At 30.5% G+C, this 19,396-nt stretch overlaps 3 protein-coding genes across 3 annotated transcripts; 2 read left to right on the top strand and 1 right to left on the bottom strand.

Annotated features, from left to right (window-relative positions):
• Positions 1–641: 641 nt before the first annotated feature.
• Positions 642–11,040, bottom strand: LOC113365549 (DNA polymerase theta-like). The gene is given in 11 exon segments (XM_026607081.1): positions 642–719; positions 721–983; positions 1,053–1,162; positions 1,223–3,245; positions 5,449–5,650; positions 5,652–5,767; positions 5,834–5,958; positions 7,175–7,347; positions 7,474–8,693; positions 9,571–9,769; positions 9,829–11,040. Coding segments are annotated over 11 exon segments (5,721 nt in total).
• Positions 11,041–11,469: 429 nt separating this feature from the next.
• LOC113365548 (E3 ubiquitin-protein ligase Topors-like) lies at positions 11,470–13,144 on the top strand. Its single transcript, XM_026607080.1, has 5 exons — positions 11,470–11,607; positions 11,665–11,782; positions 11,883–11,936; positions 12,201–12,321; positions 12,391–13,144. The coding sequence occupies exons 1-5, from the start codon at positions 11,470–11,472 to the stop codon at positions 13,142–13,144; spliced, it is 1,185 nt and encodes a 394-aa protein (XP_026462865.1).
• A 519-nt stretch (positions 13,145–13,663) lies between these two features.
• On the top strand, positions 13,664–14,804 carry LOC113365555 (malignant T-cell-amplified sequence 1 homolog). Its single transcript, XM_026607086.1, has 2 exons — positions 13,664–14,043; positions 14,552–14,804. The coding sequence occupies exons 1-2, from the start codon at positions 13,719–13,721 to the stop codon at positions 14,773–14,775; spliced, it is 549 nt and encodes a 182-aa protein (XP_026462871.1). The 5' UTR covers positions 13,664–13,718; the 3' UTR covers positions 14,776–14,804.
• The last annotated feature ends 4,592 nt before the right edge of the window (positions 14,805–19,396 follow it).

Here is a 19,396-nt window from a genome sequence, read left to right as displayed (position 1 = left end):
GTCTCGCCTATAAAAATAATTTCTACAAATATATAGTAAATACGAATAATACAAATTATTATATATATACAATCAAAGCAATCATTCTCACTCGACACGACGACCAATCACAATTAACCCTTATAGAAATGATCGATAACAAATGACGAATCATTGGCACTCGACTCTGCCGTAGCGCACTTTCGTTGTTTTTGCTCAGATTTACACCCTAATTGCGCCTAAAGAAGTTTAACTTCAAAAATTTTTGTAGATTATATAAAATCTTCGCATATTTCAATTAAGTGCCGTTTGGACGATTTAGAAGAAATATTTAATCTGTTCGTATGAACTGCAAATTATTTTTGAAATATATTATTTTTATGATTAAAGATAAGACAACTGTGCATTTTGTTAAAACCAAAGTGTTTTTAAAAAATGCAACAAGGTACTCGATTCTGTATTTTTGATCAAATCCATTGAATATTATTAAAATTCAGAGAATGTTTACAAACCCATACACAAAGTTAAATCATTAATCATGATGTATTTATTTTAAGCAATTTTTTTCATAAAATGTTATATTTAAAAAATAAATTCAAAACAGCAAAATATTAAAATTTTAAATATTAATAAGTTTTTAAAACATAACATCGATTAAAATCTCAAACATTATAATCTTTCATACTGCCCCAGGAATCACCAACTTTTATATTCACGGGAAGTGGAACATTCAAACAAAATTGCATTTTCCATGGAATCCTTAAGAATTTTCACAAATTCTTCAACACAATTTTCTTGTACTTCATATATTAATTCATCATGCATATGCAGCATCAAACAAATTGAGTCATTCTCAAATTTTGCAGTTCGATCACTGTTACTGAATTGAGAACATTGTTCTATTTTTTTGCTAACAAAGGTGTCGACTTTCACCATAGCAATTTTGGATATATCAGCTGCGGAACCTTGTATTGTTGTATTTAGAGCTTGCCTTTCTGCTTGACCTGATAAAAATAGACAAGGGGATTAAAATAATTAATATTAATTAGATTAAATTTACAGTATCTGTTTACCTTTTAATGATCTGCTGCTTTGGTTAATATTGGGCAAATAACGTCGCCTTCCTTTAATAGTTTCTACAAAACCAGTTTCACTGCACTTTTGAATAACGCTTTTTGTGTACCTATTATATAAAAAATATATTATTTACTAGATGATGAATATTTTTAGTTAAATTTATTACCTATGTAATACAGGGTATGCTCGGTTGAATGATTCTAAAAATGTTAATGCATCCAGTTCAGTGACATTAAGTGTATGCGACAAAGCTTTTGTACCCATGCCATAAATCATTCCATAAATTAGTTGTTTAGTTCGTTGTCTCATTACATCATCCACTTCATCTTCTGAAACGTTATTCCATTGAGCAGAAATCGATTTGAATACATCCTTGTTCGATTTTAATATATCACACAGAATCGGATCTTCTGATAAATGGGTCAAAATTCTGAATTCAAGTTGTCTATAATCTGCGGATACAATTCGGTAACCGTCCTTAGAAGAAAATATTGAACGGCAACTTAAATTTTTTAATTCATCGTCTACAGCAAAATCCTTTGGAACATTTTGAATATTGGGCTCAGACATAACAATTCTTCCGGTTGCTGTTTGCATGATAAAGTGTCCGTGTAATCTATTATTTGAAGTTATATTTCGCAGTAGAGGATAAATTATTTTTGTTAAAGTATTTTCTAGTTTTCTCCAAATCATGATCAAGTTTGAAATTGGAGTGTTGAGGGTTTCAAGTACTTGTTTGTTAGTGCTGACTTTTTTTCCATTAAATATTCCTAAAACTTTAGCAACTTCTTTTGACGAGGACATATTAAATCTTCTGCCTGTTAACTTATACGCTTCATTTTGGAGTTTTTGCATTTTGTCTTCAACAATGCAGTTCAGTTTCTGTAAGTCTTTACAATTCAGACAAATGCCACTTACTTCCATTTTTGCTATACATGCAACACTAGGCATTTCAATATCTGTAAAACTTAAATACATTTTTGTATTTTCACTCAATTTATGAAATAAAACCTCGTATAAAAACCATTGCATGATGCAATTGCTCGAGACTTTTATTCTGCTTTCCAATTGTTTTGAAAGTTTTATAAAATTAGCTAAATATGATTTTATCAAATGTTCTAGAGTAGGTGTTGATTCACGGGTGTTTAAAATCCAATCTGCAACCTTTGGGTCTCTCAAATTGCATTTTATCTCTAATTGGCAACCATAAAAAACTAGTTTAACTAAAGATTTGCAATTGTACGCTATTAAGCATCTAGACTTTGAATTGAAAATGATTCTTAAAATATCCAAACGATGTTTCAATGTGATATTTTCATCAACTAAAGTATTTTGAAGGGACAGATAATAAAGTTCAGTTTTTCCACAATAAATGTAGAAGCCTTGTATGAAGCGGTCTTGTACGATGCAATTATATTTGCTTTCATCGATTCTTTGGCTTTGAGTGAATTTTTTACCTATTATATTTTCAGATTTGGGTATCGTGTCACAAACTATGGTTACGGAGATCTTTTCTTCGCTTCTAATATTTGTACAAAATTCTAAAAAGTCATCTAAACTTTTCGTAACATTTATAAACTTTATTTTAGAGATAATTTTTAGCACCTTGTATTCAGAATATCTTTGCGATTGTACTGAAGTTGATGGATTTTTTGGTGTAGTCTTTGTTATCAGTTTTGTAGTCTCTTCAGGTCCTGATATTTCATCTTGAGAACCAACCACAGCATCATCCAGGCTCAATCTTTTGATGCCGATGGCATCAGGAGATTCTGATTTGCGTTTCACACTTCTTGTAACAGTTTGTTTCTTCGCTTCTGTTTTCACCCTTTTAACCCCATTTTTCTTATTATCTCCATTCATCGATATATCAGAAAATTGTTCATTATCCTCAGCTCTGTCACTTAAATTCAATGAACTTATGAGTGAATTATCAGAACACGCTTCGCGTTCCCTAAAATCATCTTTTTTACATGCCGTATCATTTTTGGCTACTTGTGTAATAATATTGTCAGTGTTCTGCTCTCTATTCGATGTATCTGTACTACTTAGATTTTCCGAAGTATTTACTGTATCATTACTGTTATGTTTGTTCCAATCTATATTCAATGAACCCATTTCTACCTCTAAATATTTACGAGCATGCAGAATTAATAAATCTGCAGCTTCTCGCGTCGTAAGTCCTGCTTTGCCTGAAGAAATAAAATAGAAACTTGAATAATAGTTGCAGGGGGGCTTAAAAAATCGATTTTTTTTTTGCAAAACTGTCTTTCAAAACTAACCAAGAGTATATCCCTAAAATTTCAGAAACAAAATCAAATTATTTTCGGAGTTAAAGAGCAAGCTTCAAGCATGTATACGAGCGAAACGAAAACTTCGATGCGCGATTTGTCGGTTCCTAATTTTTTCGATTCTTCCCAATTGGGGAAAAATTATAGGAAGCAAACTGAACGTCCTATCAAAACGAGACAAAATTCATTGTATTCAGGATTGAAATCTATTCTAGTTGAACCTAAAAAAAATTTAAAAAAAGTTAAAATTAACCTACTTTTTAAACAATCTAAAGTGAAATTTTGTATAAAAAAACATGATTTTTTTTCAAGTTGCAAAAAATAGGTGAATTTCTCATTTTCTCTGGATTTTTTAGTTTCAACTAGAATCTATACTATTGAAAATATATAATTGTTTTGATTTTTTTGTTTCGGATGAAAATTGTGACCTGAATCTTTCCCCGCCAAATTATTCCTGCACGCTCGTGGCGCATCGGCAAAGTGCTTGTACCCGGCATATTATGACACATATTTTAATGAAAAAAATTGAGAAAAATGTTGAAATATATAACAATAAACCTGAAGGTTTCGTTTCAATTAAATATTTATTTCCTTCCGTACATTTTCTTCAAAAAAAGCGACTTTTTGAAGCCTCTAAAGCAAGCGCCCTCCTAAAGGGGATATTCTAGTGCAGAAATTCCAAAAATATCATTTTTTTTAACTTCCTGTAGGGTGAGTTATAATAATCGCAAAAAAGTCGAATATGAAAATTTTTATATATCTCTACGTTTCTGATCATTTTGGCATGGCATACCTTAGAAACAATTAATGCGTCTGTATGTGCGGATACAATTTTTGGTCGACGATTTCAAGAACACGGTTCAACCGATTTAAATGATTAAAAAAAAACATTCGATTCTTCTTGATTAGGAGTCGTGCTGATTAGTTTTTGGCAAAGGAAGGTCTAGCGGTTTTGGAGATCCAATAAAAAACAGTAAGCAAAAATGCCATTTGGCGGACAAAAATGATCATTATTCAAATTGTCACATATTTTATAGATATTTCAATAATAAATTGAATTTGTTTTACATTTCTTCAAAAAGTTTAAAAACTCAAAAATCTATTTTTTCAAAGTTCTATAATAAATGAATCTTTTTTAAAAACTTGAATTTGTAGTACGGGAAGTTACACCAATTTGCCCGATGCAATACACCACTAGTTTTTTTTTCACATCTTAAAAACGACTGAACCGATTTCAAAAATTTAAAAGCCAAAAGCGCTACGATCAGCCAAGCCGTTTCTTTGTAAATAGCAGAAAAATGAAAAATTCGTCGTCCACGTTTTAGCCCGCAATTCTGAATCGATTTCGAAAATTCAATAACCGTTCGAAAAATCGGCCGGGCCGTTTTCTTGTAATAAAGTAATTTTTTCGACGATTTTTATGAATTTTTTTTGACGGTAGAAACCATAGTCATACTAAAGTGTTACGGCCCTACAACAAATAGTTTAATGTTAAAAATTCATCAGTGTTCAATTTGTGTCAAAAGTTGCTTTGATGATGTGACGAGTCAAACATTGTCAATTTATTAAAATTTAAAATTATAAGCTACAGTTTTAAACAAACAAGTGTCTGTGCAATATAATTAATATGTAAGGTTGTCAAATATCTCCCTTCTGCCTTTTTGTATTATAAACCAAGAGCAAAAAAGCGGAAGGAAGATATTTGACAACCTAATAATTACAGTTAATTTAAATGTGTTTGAATTCTATTCGAAATCGCAATGTTTAAATTTAATTGAAAACGATATCTTTATTTTTGAAATAAACAGTTGAAAATTTTATCTAAATATCTATATCTCAATTTCGTTTGATCAAGTCAATTATTACACATTTTGGGTAGTTCATGCAACTTGCCTTAAGGTTAAATGCAACTTTCAACTAGTTGAAATAAACTGTTGAAAATCTCATTTGAACAACTAAATCTCAATTTCGATTAAGTCAATTATTACAGGATGTTCACACAATTTGCCTTAAGGCTAAATGCCACTTTCAACTAGTTTATTTTTTTGTTTGCAGATGTTCTAAGCTAGTATAGTTATTCATATTTCCATAACAATTTCCTCACCGTTTACCCATATGCATCTAACATTATTTTTCGTCAACGCATTATCCTCACAAGATTCCTCTTGATTGTTTGTACTAAGAAACGGCATAGAATTGTACAAAATATTCTCCAGGGCACACGGATCAGAAGTGGCCAGCTGCATTAAATTTTCAATGCCCGCTTTAAATATTGCTCGAGCCCTTTGTCCATTTAATAAGGGCAAACCGCATTAAATCTATTAAATCGCGTTGAATGCCGAACTGCAAACGTTGCTGGAATTGCGATATGAGAATTTCCATTGAGTCCCATCCTAGCTGATGGATGAAAGAGGTCACCATTCCTGATAAATGATAAAAAATAATAATATATACCCGATTACAATTTTTAGAAGTAAATATTCAATTACCTGCAAAAGTTGCAGCACTTTGTTGTAAACTTTGCAGTACTCCTCTGGAGCATCTGAATTTTTCAGCAACGGTTTGCAATGGTACTTCATTAACTAATTCTTGCAGCGCCAAGGCAGTATAAAATCTGTAATATTTAATATTATAAACATGTAATTAACTTCCCGAAGGAGAAGTTTATGTTTTCATCAAAAAATCCGATTCGCTAATTTTATGTTTTCTCGACGTTTCAAGCCATTCTGAATCGAATGAGACCAAATTTGGAAAAAGTATGTGTGTGTGTGTGTGTGTGCGTGTGCGCCAACAGATTTTTTGTCGTAAATCGCCGTTTTCTCAAAAACGGCTGGACCGATTTCAAAAATGTAAAAGCCATTCGAAGTATCTCGATGAGGATTATTGTTTGTCAGTTTTGTGCGACGATCGGCCAAGCCGTTTCTTCGTAAATAGCAGAGAAGTGAAAAGTTTTTCGTCGACGTTTTAGCCCGCAGTTCTGAATCGATTTTGAAAATTCAAAAATCGTTCGAAAGATATTGGTTGGGAATCGACCTGATTAGTTTTTGGTAGAGATCGGCCGGGCCGTTTTCTTGTAATAAAATTAAAAAAAAAAAAATTCGACGATTTTTATGATTATTTTTTTGACGGTAGATACCATAGTCTTCTATATCATACTAAAATATTACGGCCCTACGACAACTGGTTCAGCTTTAAAAATTCGTCAAAGTTTGCAAAAATTGGTATCGCTTTTTTGGCATTTGTCAAAATTAGACTTTTGATTGACGTTTTCTCAAAAACGCCTGAACCGTTTGTCAGTTTTGTGCGACGATCTGCCAAGCCGTTTCTTTGCAATTTGAAAAAAAGTGTTAAACTTTTCGTCCACATTTAAGCTCATCCTACCGAACCGATTTTAAAAAATCAAAAACTGTTCGAAAAATATTAGTTGGGAATGGTACTGATTAGTTTTAGGTGAAAATCTACCGAGCCGTTTTCTTGTAATTAACTGTTGAAAAAAAAATTTAAGCCGATTTTCATGGAACTTTTTTTGGCGATATACATCATGGTCCTATAGAACTTACTGTAATATTACGGCCTTACGACAAGTAGTTTAATTTTAAAAATTCGTCAAACTTTGCTAAAATTATTATCGTTTTTTTTAAAGTAGGATTGATGAAGTATATTATTTACACATTTTTTTTTGATTAAGTCAATCATTTACAAATATCGGGAAGTTCATGTAACTTGCCTCAAGGCTAAATACCAAATCAACTAGTTTATTATTAACTTCCACTACTAGTTTTATTTGTATTTGTTTTATATACAGAACTATGATCGGAGTATATAATTACCTTCTATGTATCTGCATTTTATGATACATTTGAGGACAATTCAACTTCAGAGTGCCTCGTATAGCTTTTACAAGGAAGGATTCTTGTACACCGACTAATTCTCCTACACGTCTCATATTTGGACTGAGCTCCTCCCATAAGTCCAATGCGAGGAGCCAATCTATATTGCCAAGCTAAAACATAATATAAAGTTATTACTATAAATTATTTATTACTAATAGAATATTAGTAAGAAATACATAAACAAAAATCAAAATACTATGTGATAAAAGAATATGAATCTTACTATATTCCGATACCTGACTACATATGCTGTAAGGTGTCACAAGATAAATCATGTGTAAATCAGTATCCAAAACAAAGCATTGTCTGGCCTTATCAAGTTCCGTAAATAGCATGAGTCCATCTTCCGGAGGCATAGAACTGGCCAAACAGGCCTGACCTAACGGTGTAGCCCATAACTTATCACCTTCATTCGTATCCTGTTGACGAACTAACTCATATTTAATTAAAAAATCAACAGTGCTCTTGATAGCCTCAGACATTTCATTTTTTGAAACCAGGACTGAAAACAGCGTGCTTTTCGTGAATATTTCTAAGTCCTGCAGTGAAGAAGCCCTACCACTGGCTATTACCTCCAATATTGCACGTTCTAATTTTCCACGGCCCACCAGACAACTTTGTAATGATATTTCGTTCTCCGAAATTAATTTTTTGGCTACACTTGCATCTTTTTTGTTGCATATGAGTATACTTTCACCTTTGGTATCTTTTCCCATACGTCCTGCTCTGCCTATCATTTGCCTATAGGTCAAACTTTTCAAGCTTTGGCCATGAAAAATTGGTGTTCTAATTAGCACTCGGCGTGCAGGCAAATTTACACCAGAACTTAAAGTCGAAGTCGCCACAAGAACTCTTAATGCATTACTTTTAAAACCGCCTTCAATTATATCTCTTTCGTCCATAGTAAGACCAGCATGGTGAAACGCACAACCGTAGCTTACAGTATTTTTTAAAACAGAGTCCAAACCCACCGGACAATTTTTTAATTGTTCTATCAATTCATTTATGGCTGATTTATTTAACTCATCTTGCAACTTTTTTCCAATCGCATTATCTGTAGCATTTAAGAGCTGCATAAAAGCTTTGGCTATTTGTTGAGCTAAATTTTCGCACCACATTTTTGTTGGGCAAAAAATCAGTACTGAACATGAGTCCATTATAGTTTCTAAACAAAGTTGGATAACGTTATCGGGATCTCTGGGGAAATTGGTATGGGGAACCATTTTCCTAATAAATTCATTTTTATAATTGTATATGCATTCATCAATTTTGTATTGTTCTTCTAAAGGTATTGGACGGAAGTCTGTTTGGTATAAACTGGCATCAAGCCATTTTGCTAATAAAGGTAAATTTGGAAGAGTGGCAGACATTCCTATAAGTTGCATCTTCAAAGACTTATCCTTTTCACAAATGTATCTAACTTTTGTGAGAAGCAGCTCCAATATATAACCTCGGTCTGGAATAATTGAAAAAAAAAACTACTATTTAAAAATATATATTTAATATATATATGTATATATATATATATATCTTCTATCTTCTATATATATAAAAATAAGTCGGGTTTTCCTTCATGACGAAATAACTCCAGAACGCACGAATCGATTTCGACAATTTTGCATTCGTTGGAAAGGTGAAAGAGCTCCGCAAGGTTTATAGCTAAGAAAATTAGTGGTGCATGGCATCGTGCCCTAATGCAAATTGCTGGAACTTCACGCACCGTAATTAAAAATTCGAGTATTAAAAATAATCAATAATTGTTTTAAATAATTGCAAATAGATTATCTTCTATATATATAAAAAAATAAGTTGGGTTTTCTTTCCTCATCAAATTTTTCCTTTTCAAATATAAAACAAACAAAAAATTTCTTCATTTTTCTTACGAAACCATCTGGTGGCGAAACGGAGTTCGTCGGGTTTGCTAGTATATTTATATATATATATATATATATATATATATATATATATATATAATTCTTCTGTGATGTATGTAAATATACTCCTCTTAAACGATTATTCGGATTTGGATAAATCTTTCTGAAGTTTGTTAAGGAAATTTTTAGGACGTATGTGATTATAAAAATATAGTAATATTGTAGAAATAAGTAGAAAAATTGCAAAAAACAGTAAAACAGGTAAAATAATAGGGGCGGAGGGAGGGGTATAGGCTGCTAAAAAAAAGATTGCATTATTTTATATGATGGATTCTACTATATATAATTGTGGATGAATAGAGAAGGTACGTTGTGATCAAAATTCTTATATTAGCTGATCGGTTTAAACCAATATTTATTTATTCATATTAATTTTTTATGTAAGTTTCGAATTATTACCTGGGTCTCCCACAAGATGCAATTCGTCTATAATAATAGCACCAATATCCCCAAGCGACTCATCACTGAGAGCCCTATTGATAATGCTATTCGCTTTCTCAATTGTACAAACTGCTACATGAGTTGCTTGAAAACCTCCCGCAGGAGCATGCGAACCCATAAAACCGGATACTCTTATACCACTACTACCTAATATATCCTGCAATACAAAAAAAATGTAAGCCCTTGAAATAATTTTCTACAAAAATATGATTTTACCTGAAAATAAAACATTTTTTCCCGTACAATAGACACAAATGGTAATATGACTAATACCTTTTTGTGTCTTTCTAAAACAGTTTTTATTAATAGAATTTCTGAAACTAATGTTTTACCAGCTGATGTAGGAGCTGAGTAAATTAAATTTTTTCTCTCGTGTAATATATCATGTTGATCCAAACAATCGACTTGCCATTGGAATAATTTTTTGATACGGTGGTTGGCATATTCTTGCAAAATCTGAGGCGGTAAACCCCAATTACTTAACAATAATTTATCACAGTTATGTGCAGAATTAGGAATATTATGTGATGTTTGATCACGAGTAGTATTGGAACTGTTTATATTTAAGCTAGATTCCTCATGCTTGTGTGATGTTTCTAAATTACTTTTTGGTAACGTCTGTGATGTTTTCAGAATAGATGAATTGACTTTAGGGCATGAATCATTTATTACAGTGTTGAGAGTAGAAATATTTATTTGCTCATTGGATTTATCATACACCTCATTTGTATCAATATTAGTTGTATCTTTCAAGACTTTGTCCTCCACAAAAGATTTTTGTGAATTATTCAATATACTAGAACTTAAATTATGCTGTGGTAGTGTAAGTCCTGATTGTATAAACAAATCTTCGAGTATACACTCATCCAAAACTTTTTCATCAACTAAAGATGAAATGTTCTGTATATCATTTTGATATTGTTTTTCACTCAATTGTGAAAATGAAACATTTTCAGTATTCCAATCAATATCGTATAAACCAGATATATTAGTCGGATTACCTGAGTTATCAATAGTATTTACATTTTGCTTTATGGAATTGTTATGATCATTATCTGTGTCAACTATAGATTTATTTTTATATGATGGAATGGGACTGCTAGAATGAAATTCCTCTATGTTTTCTTTACTTTTTATTGAGTACTTTGCTGAGAATTTTTTTAAAAGGTTTGACTTATTTTGTGAACTCTTTTGCGAATTAATATATTCAAAAGAGTCATCAAAATAACATTCTAAATTGATATCACCACTAGCATTATTTGAATTTTTTGAATCATTCTGCTTATTATCACAATTTATTTCAATGGAAGACCTATTATGTATATTGTTTTTCTTGTACTTATATGTTGTACATGGTTCTTGTGATTGACTAAAATTTATATCTACATCATTAAGGGCTAACATTGTACCCTCTCCTAAAGAATCCATATCTTAGTTATTAAATTGCTAACATATTAGAGTTTAGATAACAGTTGAAAATATTTTCAATATTTCAAATAAACCCCCTAAAAACTGAAAAAAGACTTTGAATATATTTAATCAAAATTTTACTTAATAAATTAGTACTCACTTATTGTTTTTAACATTATCTATTAACATTATGTAAATAATAAAATTCTCATTTTGAGAACAATGTAATACATTCTCAAATAATTATTTACAACTGTCACTCAACTGTCACCCAACTGTCAAACTTTACTTAAAGATCCAACTTCACAATTGTCAAACTGTCAGTGTCAGTGTCAGTGTTCCTTTTATATAAATATAAATTAATCTATATCTGTCAAAAACAGAATAATATTAAACATGAACTATTAAGATATTAATTATACTAAATTGATTCATTTGATAAGCAAAATGCAGTTTAAAGATACACTAGGAACAAGATTGCAAATTTTAGATACTTATAAAGAATTTCTAAACACCACACAAAACAAGTTATCTTCTTTTTTGGATCAAATTGGATGGAATGAAAAAGACACTTTTAGTGAAAAGGTAAATTTAATGTTATTATTGTAACTTTCTGAGTCGTTAATATCTGTATCTTACTAGATAAATGGTGGACAGCCAAAAAAGAATGTGTCTAAAAGTAATTCCAAAGTATTAAATGAACAAAAACTCTATCCTGATGTATGGTTACCAGAAACTGCTAAATCATGTATAAAATTAGGTAATAAATATTTTCTTATAAAATAGTCATTAAGTTGCTTCATTTTTTGTTTATACACAAACATATGATAATCCAATACTAATATTTTCAATAATTTTAGGAATGAAAGATATAAATAAAATAATTAATAAGGACACATACAACCAAAAATCTGGTAAGCAAAATGTTACAATCTTACTTATTATACTCCTCTGCGGCATTTAGTATCCTTTTATTTAAAATTTCATTGATCTAATATATATTTAAAATTAAATTTTTTATAAACGATATCTTTTCAATGAAATAAACTAACCTACATGTAGGAATTACAATAGAATTTTTGTTTATGGATTAGTCTATAAATATATTTCGTAAGTATTTGTACAGTTTTGTTTTACCTTTTCTTCTGATTTACCAATAAGTACTCGTAATATTTCAGAAAAAGTCCCACAAAGTTTGGAACAATATCAATCTGCATTTTCTAATAATGAGAGACTTATGGTTTATGAATATGTGCTGAAGAATACTGAATTAGAAACAAATTCAGACTTAAATTTGAAGTGAGTGTGAATACAGACCTTATTTTTTTAATTCGCCTCTAAGTTATGATATAATACTCTTTTTATTAGTTTCAGTTTAGCAAATGACTCTAACACCTCTGCAAATGAAAATTCATCTTTTCAAGATGAATTAGCTTTAAAAAGGGATTTGAAAAGACGCAGGGCAAAATATCGCAAGCCTGCAAGCCGTGGATATAAACAAGAATTAAAAGATACAATCGAAACACAAATGGAAATGTATATGAATTATCTAGAAAAAAAGTATGGCTTAGTTAACCCAAATTCTTTAAATAATGTAAAAGAAGATGCTGTCAAAGTAATTGAACAGGAAAATACTACATCTCAGTATGAATATTTTACTGAAGAACATATTTTTGAAGAAACATTGAAAAAGCGTAAAGAGAGAGAAAATAATGAACAAAGTCGCTCTCGCATTGTTGATACTTTGCGTGGCAAAAAGCCTTCTAGTAGTAAGTTTAATGAGTCTGATTTTTATTTTCATGCTCATAGTGAAAATTTGGATAAGCAAAAGTCATTTGTTGATAAGAAAGAGTCTTCAACACATGATTATCGCTCAAGGAATACAAAAAAGGATTCCTGTTATGATGTACCAAAAAAATATAATGAATATAAAAGTAGTAGTTCTTCAAGTAAACGTAGATATTCCTCAGATTATGAAAGTGACAAATCAAAAGAACACAAATATAAAAAAAGGTCTGATGATAGAAAGGAAAAACATAAGCGTGATAAATATGATTATTATGACACCTCTGAACATAAGAGACATAAGAAGCATAAACATAAACATAAACATAGTCATTAACACTTTGTTTTCTGTTCTAAGTACTTTCAATTCAGATTTTTGCATTATTATTTCATAGTCTGAGATATATTGTCCTAATTTGGCAATGTCATAGGCTTTTTGTGAATTCATAATAATTTTTATTTTTTTATTTTGTGATTTATATTTATTATATTGCTTTAAAGCAATATTTAGAATGTATTTTGCTTTATGCAATCAAATATTTTATACAAGCCAATTGTACATATACAAATAAAAAATTTAATAAGTCTAAAATAATACAAATTAAGGTGTATTTCAGTAATGTTAAGTAATAGACTTCCTTTTAGCATCCTTTTATTTTCGGAGACCATTAAATTGTGTGTAAAAATGGATTAATTCCATAGCTAATTTCCTTATCTATGGCTAATAGTATTAATTCCATAATTTGTGCATACCGCCAAAATTTGAAACACACCGCCATGTTTATATTTTAGTCTTTTGCATGTTGGTGCTGTGAAAGATGCCGAATGACATTCTACAAAGCTTTCAAACCAAGAAACCCGCATAACCTAAAAGTATTAATTATTCTGAAATTCGCCAATTAGTTAATAACATGTTTAAAAAATTTGATGAAAAGGAAAGTGTGTCAGGTGTTCAACAATTGAAATCCTCTGTTCAAAAGGGAATACGAGCAAAATTGCTCGAAACTTATCCACATATAGAATCACATGTCGATGCAATTTTACCGAAAAAGGACACTTTTAGAATTGTAAAATGCCACGATCATATCGAGATAATGGTAAATGGACAGGGAGAACTATTGTTCTTTCGCCACCGAGAGGGTTCTTGGATGCCGACTTTGAAATTGTTACATAAATACCCATTTTTCTTGCCTATGCAGCAAGTTGATAAAGGAGCTATCAGATTTGTTCTATCAGGTATAATGGAATAGAAATAATTTGTGCAAAATCGTATTGCAAAATTATCAATATTATAAATAATATATATATATATATATATATATATATATATATATATATATATATATATATATATGCTTAATTTGAGTTAAAAAGTCAGGTGTTACCAATAAAAATAGTATGAGAGTTTTTCAAAATTTATTTATTTAAAATCCATACGTTTTGGCTAGCATCTTAGCCTTCATTAAAATTTTGTATCCTAATATAACATATGAAACCATTATTAATCCATGGTATGAGTATGTGCACATTGATAAAATATATATTTTTTAAAATCGCTGATGGTAAAACACACAAATAAATAAACATAACTTAACAAGTTGTCGAAATTATGTATTTACTGTTTGGAGTTTAAGATAGAAATGTTAGGATGTTGAAATGTAGGGCATTTCTACTTTAAACTCCGAATTTTAACTCATCCATTACGATCGAGTCATGTTTATTCATATCCCTCTCTTTGTTTCAGGTGCAAATATCATGTGCCCCGGTTTAACTTCTCCTGGAGCCTGCATGACTCCAGCCGAGAAAGGAACAGTTGTTGCCATAATGGCAGAAGGAAAACAACATGCTTTAGCTATTGGTATTACTTCTCTTTCTACAGCCGATATTGCCAAAGTGAATAAAGGCATCGGCGTGGAAAATTGTCATTACCTAAATGATGGACTTTGGCATATGAAAGCTGTTAAGTAGATGTTCTTTGTATTTTTATAAATGTTCATACTGGATAAAGTAAGTTTTAAATAATAAATTTGTAAATTATTGAAATTTATAATTACTGTCTTATTACTAGTTTTAAGTTTGATTTCAAGATGTGTGGTTTAGGTTGATTTGAACTTTCGTATCGGGTATGATTCTGGTGACCTCAACTTAAGGGGTTACACCACTGTAGCAGCCAAATAAATTGGATATTTTTTTCGGGCGGATGGAAAAGTGATAAAATCATGATATTAAAGATAGTTATTTATTGTACCTTAAAGTAAAAAAATAAGATATAATTGTACAAAAATAATATTAAAAACGGCGGTACCACGGCCATTTCGGCGAGCCGCGTCAAATTGGAGGCGCTCCGCGGCACGCAAAATAACTACAACAATTTTTATTTTTTTTTATTCGAATTTTCTACAGTATATTAAGAATAACATCTTGAAGTGCCCCTCATAGCGGATTTCAAAAATGTAGATTTTTATTGGTTTTGCCAGCACGATTAGTAAACAGATAGTAATTTGTTACTAGCTAATGAACAAATTAACATATAGAAAACCCGATATGTTGGGCATGTAAAAATGTAATTTCAAATATACTGTAAAAAATTCGAATGAAAAAAATTAAAATGCTGTAATTATTTTGCGTGCCGCGTTGAAAAATCGTGTTTCGAGAAAAACGCGTTTAAAGTTTTATTTGTCTGTTTAATTTTTTTACTATTTATCTGATATCCCAGCAACATACAGATACCTTTTTATATTTATAATTTCTTACTTATTTTCTTCCCTTAATGATTTTATATTAGAGCGTCCTACTTTTGGCGCATCCATCAAAGACCGTTTCGGCTTGCTTAAGCCGTTTATAATCGACTTTAAAACAAAAATTACATGTTGAGATGCAAATATCAATCTCTAAAACTGATATCGTTTAAAAATATTAATTAGACCATCGTTGAAAATATCCAGCAATATCAGCTGAAATATAGTCAACCCTTATAACGTATGTATTGACTTTTGCACTGAATATAAAAAATGTTAAGGTTAAAAATGCTTTTACATGTTATTTATACAATATAAATGCTTTATAATAATATATTTTAGTATATTTGAGAATATTTTTTGTCATTCTGTATAGTTTGACTCCAGAATTGGAAAAAGTATGTGCACACACACATTTTTTCTAAGTTTTTTGAAAATGTTAAGAAACCTTCAAACGTGAATCTTCAATTTCGATTTTTGAACGATTACAATAACTACCTACAGGAAGTTAATCATTTTAATATCAAACTAGCTGACCCGGCAAACGTAACGTTTGCCGGGCAAACAAACGTTTGCTAAGTAAGATATATTCTAAACAATTTCTAGAGAATCAAAAATAATTAATAATTTTAGTGTATAAGGATGTGTTGTTTGAATGCTATATACAACGAGGTATTATAAAAACAATAAATCCCATTAGTTTGTCTATATTTTGTCAATACAATCGAACTGGAAGTTTTATACACTTTCCATAGAAAACATGTTATAATCCAATCCAAGTCTTTTTTGGTCTTTCGACTTATTGATTACATTTCAAGTTTTTCAGATTCTTTTTAGATTCTGGATTTTGTGTATAATTGTAAATAATACTTCTGAGCTTATACAAAATTTTCAAATTTCTGCGAGGAGAAATAGAAAATGAACTAAGAATTTCTTCTTTGACCTGCTTTTTGAAAAGTTTCAAGTTACATTCGATGAATTAAAGTAAATTTAATAAAAAGTATATATATAGAGCAAGGCGAGGCACAAAGGTCCAATTTGACTTTGAGCAAATATTAATTATATTACACACTTTGAGCAAATATTAATTATATTAACACATTTCAAACAAACAATTATCTGACTACGTTCAGTAAAACTGCCAGCTGCTTCATCATTGTAGAAGTGTGCTTTTTTCCTGTCTTTCAAAAATTTGTTATCTAGACCTTTTTACCCTATAGGCGGGGTAACTTGGAACGGCCAAGTGGAAAACAGGTTTAATGTCTTATTTTAATTTTGAAGGTATTTTTGAAAATAATTACATTTTTAACTAATGCTAAAAAATTACCAACGGAAGAATATACTTATATTATGGATTTTCAAAGATTACCGTTTATCTCCCGATAGCAAAGTCATGAGAATCAAGGTTATAGCTGGTTATACATCTTTTTTCTTCTACTTTCAAATATTGTTGTTAAACAATGCTTAACTTTCATTTCATTTACTGGTTTTTGACATATAGCTGGTGAACCTTTTTAACCACGGACCTTTATATATTACTATCTTTTCTTCGATAAATTTTGGGAAATTATAACTGGGAAAATGTTATTGTCCCTTTTGATCGATACCAAATTTAGGTTCTGAATTTAAATAACATAAATAAAAAATAATATAATCTAAAAAATGTTTTATATATACCAATTAGTATATAATTATACAAATGAGATCTTTCAGAACACCGTGTTTGAGAGAAATATGATTGCAAAAAAGAGTGCTACAACGCCAAAAAGTGCATTTTCATATTAACATTTTAAAAAAGTTGATATTTTGAGTTTCTAGTAACACTTGCGGCCATTCTTAATATTCGATATAAATCCCTGTCCATAACTTTTGATACATTGTATCTTGAGTTCTGGGCTGATACCAGTTAAGACCTCAATTAGTTTTCTCATCAAAAAGAGACTCATCGAAAATCTAGTTGGTTTAGTAACTGACACACACATTTTGATTTTGGCATTTTGATAAGACGTATTATATGAGGGAAATGAAAGTATTAAGGGGCACAACTAGTGTGAAATTTCCAAAAAATCGAATTTTCAATTTTTCCATATTTCGATATCTTGAATAGTTTTTTGATTCACATCCATTTAAAGGGTAGATATATAGTATATAGTATAACGATCATTTTATCTTTAAACACGTTTTTCTCGAAACAGCATTTTCCGAATTTGCTGCAGCGATTACTCAAAAACAAATGATACGATCACTATCAAATTTGTTTTACATGTTTTATATATAGTTCTCCGTAAAATGAACTATCGATTTTTTGATCGGATCAAAAATCCAATTTTGGCAGTCCAAAAACGACCAAAATTTTGGGTAAAATTGGAGTTTTTTTAAAAAAAAAAAACGCCGCCAATTTTGTCAATTTTTGATTTTTTTATCGTAGTTCATTTTACAGATAATATTATCTAGTTTAACGAGATTTTTCTTTTTTTGGATTTCATTCACGTAGAAGGTCGGAATCACTGCAGCAGTGAAGGGCCTTTTTTCGCGTCGTTGGAGATCGACGATAACTTAAAAAATATTTGATTTTTTTCTTCAAAAATTTGACTATGTATTCCTAAACCATGTGTAAATATATTCTTAAAATTTTGAAATGATTGATAAAGTTTTTTTTTTATATAAATTCCCAAAAATCACCTTTTTTTAGGCGGTTACACTAGTTGTGCCCCTTAAGTGGCCGTCTAATAATTACGTGATAGATTTTTAAGGATATTTAGACCTATAGTGTAAATTTAATATCTTGCTTACTGATAGCAAGCTTGACTGCGACTGACTCATTTTCACAATCTTCAACGATGGTTCATTTTCAATAATGAGTAAAATTTTTTTCAGACTTTGCAAACTTTATTTTAGACTAAACCATTTCATGATTCTCGCCGTCCGTTAATATATTACCCCCATACGACAAAGGTATCGGTCGTACAGAACATATGAAATCCATCATTCATTTAACATATTCCCGAATGGAATAACAGAATTCAACCTCATTCGGCCTCATTCTATATTAACATTTGCATTAGAGAAGTAAGTTTTCGCCGTGCAAATATAACAACTTGAATTATTCAAAAGGGTTTCCGAAGTGCCGATTCCATTGCGAATATTTATTTCGCAAAGTGTCAATCAGTCCGCCAATCAGACAGACGCGGCGCGAATGTGTGAACTCGATGGAATAATGATGAGGCATCATTTTGAGGACTTAGACCAGGTAGAAGGTTGCAGGTCACTAATTAAAGTTAAGGGACATGAATTTGGAAAGGCAAAAAGAAAAGAAACTAGTGGTGTATGGCATCGTGCCTTAAGGCAAATTGCTGGAACTTCCCGTACCGTAATGAAATATTCGAGAAATTTTGAACGTTTTCAAATATATTATTACAAATACTGTAACTTTCATTATTTTTGCTATCCTGTTCTATCTGAGTAAATCAAATGTAAATCATAAATCAATTTATCTCCAGAACATTAACAATTGTCATTTCGTTTCGAATTCAATTTCAAAAAAATAGTTGCCCAAAATTGTTACACAAAATTGAAAAAGTGCTCCCGTATAGTCACAGTCTAAACGCATTTGCAAATAATTCTGTGCGACATTTTCACATATACTGTTCTTAGCTTGGCGGCATTTTCACATTTTTCAATAGTTTTTAACACAAAATTGGAAAAGTGCTCCAGTACGTAAACAGTCTAAACGCACTTGGGTAAACATTTTTACCAGAGTGGCGCTTAGACCGTGCTTAGTCTGGGTAATTTATTGAATTTTTAATCCAAAATTACAAAAATATTTTATGGAACAATAAAAGATGTAATAA

Source organism: Ctenocephalides felis, unplaced genomic scaffold (assembly GCF_003426905.1).
Source record: "Ctenocephalides felis isolate EL2017-DRISC unplaced genomic scaffold, ASM342690v1 CF-g0.4_SCAFFOLD_01107, whole genome shotgun sequence".
Lineage (NCBI taxonomy): Eukaryota > Metazoa > Arthropoda > Insecta > Siphonaptera > Pulicidae > Ctenocephalides > Ctenocephalides felis.
This window is presented reverse-complemented; position numbering and strand designations above follow the sequence as displayed.